The sequence below is a fragment of the Penaeus chinensis genome, chromosome 40 (genome assembly GCF_019202785.1).
Source record: "Penaeus chinensis breed Huanghai No. 1 chromosome 40, ASM1920278v2, whole genome shotgun sequence".
Taxonomy (NCBI): Eukaryota; Metazoa; Arthropoda; class Malacostraca; order Decapoda; family Penaeidae; genus Penaeus; species Penaeus chinensis.
Window position 1 is genome coordinate 4,110,446 of NC_061858.1, and position 3,786 is coordinate 4,114,231.

General features: G+C 52.3%; 1 protein-coding gene across 1 annotated transcript; it reads right to left on the bottom strand.

The window, feature by feature from the left end:
• Positions 1-477: 477 nt before the first annotated feature.
• On the bottom strand, positions 478-1,254 carry LOC125047305. The gene has a single exon (XM_047645556.1). It carries the CDS (start codon positions 1,252-1,254, stop codon positions 574-576), a length of 681 nt encoding a protein of 226 aa, XP_047501512.1. The 3' UTR covers positions 478-573.
• Between the last annotated feature and the right edge of the window lie 2,532 nt (positions 1,255-3,786).

Genomic DNA, 3,786 nt, shown 5'->3' on the forward strand with positions numbered 1-3,786 from the left:
TATATACACACACACACACACACACAAACCCACCCACACACACACACACACACATATATATATAGACACACACACACACACACATATGTGTGTGTGTGTGTGTGTGTAGGGTGTGTAGGGTGACACTGCCATATAACCTCTGAGTAGTGAATTGAGAGAGGCCTATGTGCTGCAGTGGAATGAATGGCTGTATAAAAAAAAGGCAAGAGACCCTTATCCGAGATCAAAGCAGGCGAAAACTTAATTTCTCCCAAACATGTAGGCGTGGTTTTTCTTCTTCAGAAAGCTAGATGTGTAGCTATTACTTTACACGTGTCTTGAGGGAGGGAGGGAGGGAGAGAGACACAGAATATGGGAGGGTGAGAAGGAGAGAGAGACAGAGAGAGAGAGAGAGATAGTAGATAGAAAGGTAGAAACACGTATGTATATATATATATTTTTTTATTTTTTATTTTTTTATTCATTATACAATGGGGGTATTCACAAACTACACAGCAGAAATATAATCTATCATCAGATTGTGAGGTTGCTTCCTCTGGTGCGCCAAGGTTCGCGAAGCGAAGACCTCCGTCGTCAGTAGCCAAGGCGGAGCTGCGCCATCTTGTGGTGCTTCAAGGACTGGATGAGCGAGGCCAGGTTTCTGCGCTCGCTTGGGCTCACGTCCTGGCTCCTGACGTACCAGGAGTTGAGCAGTAGCGGCAGCTTCTTGCTGCCGAACAGCTGGTGCATGAGCTTGCCGACGCTGTAGGCGTCGGACTGCCAGCCGCAGCAGCCTGGGTTCTCGGCGCCGCAGATCTCGGGCGCGAAGTGCGAGCGCTCGGTCCACGCGACGCCCAGCCTCGGCCGCCGGCCGGCCACCATGGCGAGGCCGAAGTCGGAGAGAGTCACCTTTGGCCCCGACACCGTGAGCTTGACGCACACGCTCTGCAGACTGAGGTTGTTGTGCGCAAAGCCGTCGTTGTGGAACTCCTGCAGGGTATTGCACACCTGCGTCATGACGGAGTACCTGTGTTCCGGCTTGAAGCGGCTGGAGGGTATGTAGTGGCCGAGGGTGTGGCCGGCGTAGCGCGTGACGAGGCACATCTCGTACGGACACACGCCCACCAGGCGCTGGAAGCTGTGGTGCTCCACGAACAGATTCATGATCACGGCCTCCAGCAGCATGATGCGGAACTTTTCCAGGTTCTTGGCATGCTTGAAGACCAGCTCCCGTTTCCCGTTGAGGAACTTCCTGCCGTAGCTGCCCTCGCCCATGGGGATTTGCACGGGTCCCTGACAGTCCTTGAACTACTGGCGGGACAGGACGGGCAGGCGCTGGTCCACGCAGAAGCGAGTCAGGAAGTCGAGCTCCTCCGGGCTCGGCCTTCTCGCCACGGTCGCGTCCAGGAAGCGGAAGGAGAGCACCTTCCTGAAGCAGTCCGTGAAGGCGAGCGACCTCTGAGAAACCGCGACGCGGGGCCGCTCTTCATGGGCGTGGTTGGCTGCAAGCGGTCGGGCGGCTTGGTAGTCGCTCGTCACGCCCTGCTTCTCGGCCGGGGTCGTCTTCGACCTCTTGGGGCTGGCCTCGCCCTCGTGTTGGGCGGGGCGCTTGGCGGGCCGCTCCTCCTTAGGGGAGTCGTTCAGAAGGGAAGAATCCCCCGGGATCCGCCTTTTGGGCGCGATCGGCTATCGGTGGCGGCGGGCGTGCACCCTCGTGAAGCAGTCGTCGATGTCCGACGTCTGAGGAAGCGCGAGGCGGGGCCGCCCTTCCTCTCGGGCGTTGTTGCGGACATGCTTGCTTGCAAGCGCTTGAGCGACTTGGTCGTCGCGAGGAGCGGTCTGCTCCGCGGCCGGGGTCGCGTGATGCTCCATGCGATCTGTTGCCGTCTCCGCTCGTGCGCCGGTTACCCTGTCTCGCGTAAAGAGCTTGCGTCGGGGGCCTTTGTGCGAGAGAGTATGTGTGCGTGAGTATATATGTGTGTGTGTGTGTGTGCGTGTATGTGTGTTTGTATGTGTGTGTGTGTGTGTGTGTGTGTGTGTGTTTATGTGTGTTTGTGTTTGTGTGTGTGTGTGCGTGTGTGCGCGTGTGTGTGTATGTGTGTGTGTATGTAAGTGTGTTTGTGTGAGTATGTACGTGCATGAGTGCGCGTATATGCGTATGTGTGTATGTGCGCGTGCGTGTATATATGTATATATATGTATATGTATATGTATATATACATATACATACATACATATATGTATGTATGTATGTATGTATGTATGTATGCATGCATGCATGCATGCATGTGTGTGTATGTATGTATGTGTATATGTATGTATGTGTGTATGTATGTAATTATGTATGTATGTATGTACGTATATATTTATGTATGTATGTATGTGTGCATGTGTGTGAGCATGTGCATGCGTTCGTGCGCGTATATTAGTATGTGTGTGCGTGTGTGTGTGATTATGTATGTGTGTTTGTGTGAGTATGTACATGCATGAGTGCGCGTATATTTGCATTAGTGTATGGGCGCGTGCGTGTATATATATATATATGTATATATACATATACATATACATATATGTATATGCGCGCGTGTCTGTGTAGACACTCACACACATATATATGTATATATATATATTGTTATTATCATTATTATTATTATTATTATTATTATTATTATTATTATCTTTATTATTATTATTATTATTATTATTATTATTATTATTATTATTATTATTATTATTATTACCATCATCATTATTATTATATTGTTATTATTAATTATTATTATTATTATTATTATTATTATTATTATTATTATTATTATTGTAATTATTATTACTGCCATCATTATCGTTAGCATCATTATAATTATCATTCTTATTCTCATTATCATTTTCCCCCCCCCCTCTCTCCTCCTTTCCCTCCTCCTTCCCTCCTCCCTACCTCCCACCAACCCCCCTCTCTCCTCCTTTTCCCTCCTCCCTCCCTCCCTCCCTCAATACCCAATCCCCCCTCCCTCCTCCTTTCCCTCCTCCCTCCCTCCCTCAATCCCCCCTCCTTCCTCCTTCCCTCTCTCCCTACCTCTCGCCACCCCCCTCTCTCCTCCTTTCCCTCCTCCCTCCCTCCCCTCCCAATCCCCCCTCCTTTCCCTCCTTTCCCTCCTCCCTCCTCCCGCCACCCCCTCTCTCTCCTCCTTTCCCTCCTCCCCCCTCCCTCCACCCCCTCCCTCTCTCCTCCTTTCCCTCCTCCCTCCCCCCCTCCACCCCCCCCTCTCTCCACCTTTCCCTCCTCCCTCCCTCCTAGAACCCTCCCTCTACCCCCCCTCCCTCCTCCTTTCCCATCCTACCTCCCTCCCGCCCTCCCCCCTCTCTCCTCCTCCCTCCTCCCTCCCTCCCTCCACCCCCTCCTCCTCCTTTCCCTCCTCCCTCCCCTCCCTCCCTCTACCCCTCCTCCCTCCTCCTTTCCCTCCTCCCTTCCTCCCCACCCCCCGTCCTCCTTCCTTTCCCTCCACCCTCCCTCCCACCACCCCCTCTCGCCTCCTCCTTTTCCTCCTCCATCCCTCCCTCCATCTACCCCCCCTCCCTCCTCCTCCCCTCCTCCCTCCCTTCACTCCACCCCCCCACCCCTCTCTCCTCCTTTCCCTCCTCCCTCCCTCCCTCCCTCTACCCCCCGCTCCCTCCTCCTTTCCCTCAACTCCCTCGCTCTTTACGAGTAGAGGATACAGTCAAAATAGCAAAGTTTTCATTGAAGGGGTATGTCGCATAGTAAAAGGGCTGCCATGTTCACGTTAGAATCAATGAAGAGGGAAGTAA

Bases quoted from the DNA above. Each gene is read 5' to 3' on its own strand.
- LOC125047305 (XM_047645556.1), bottom strand. From the start codon at position 1,254: ATGGGCGAGGGCAGCTACGGCAGGAAGTTCCTCAACGGGAAACGGGAG.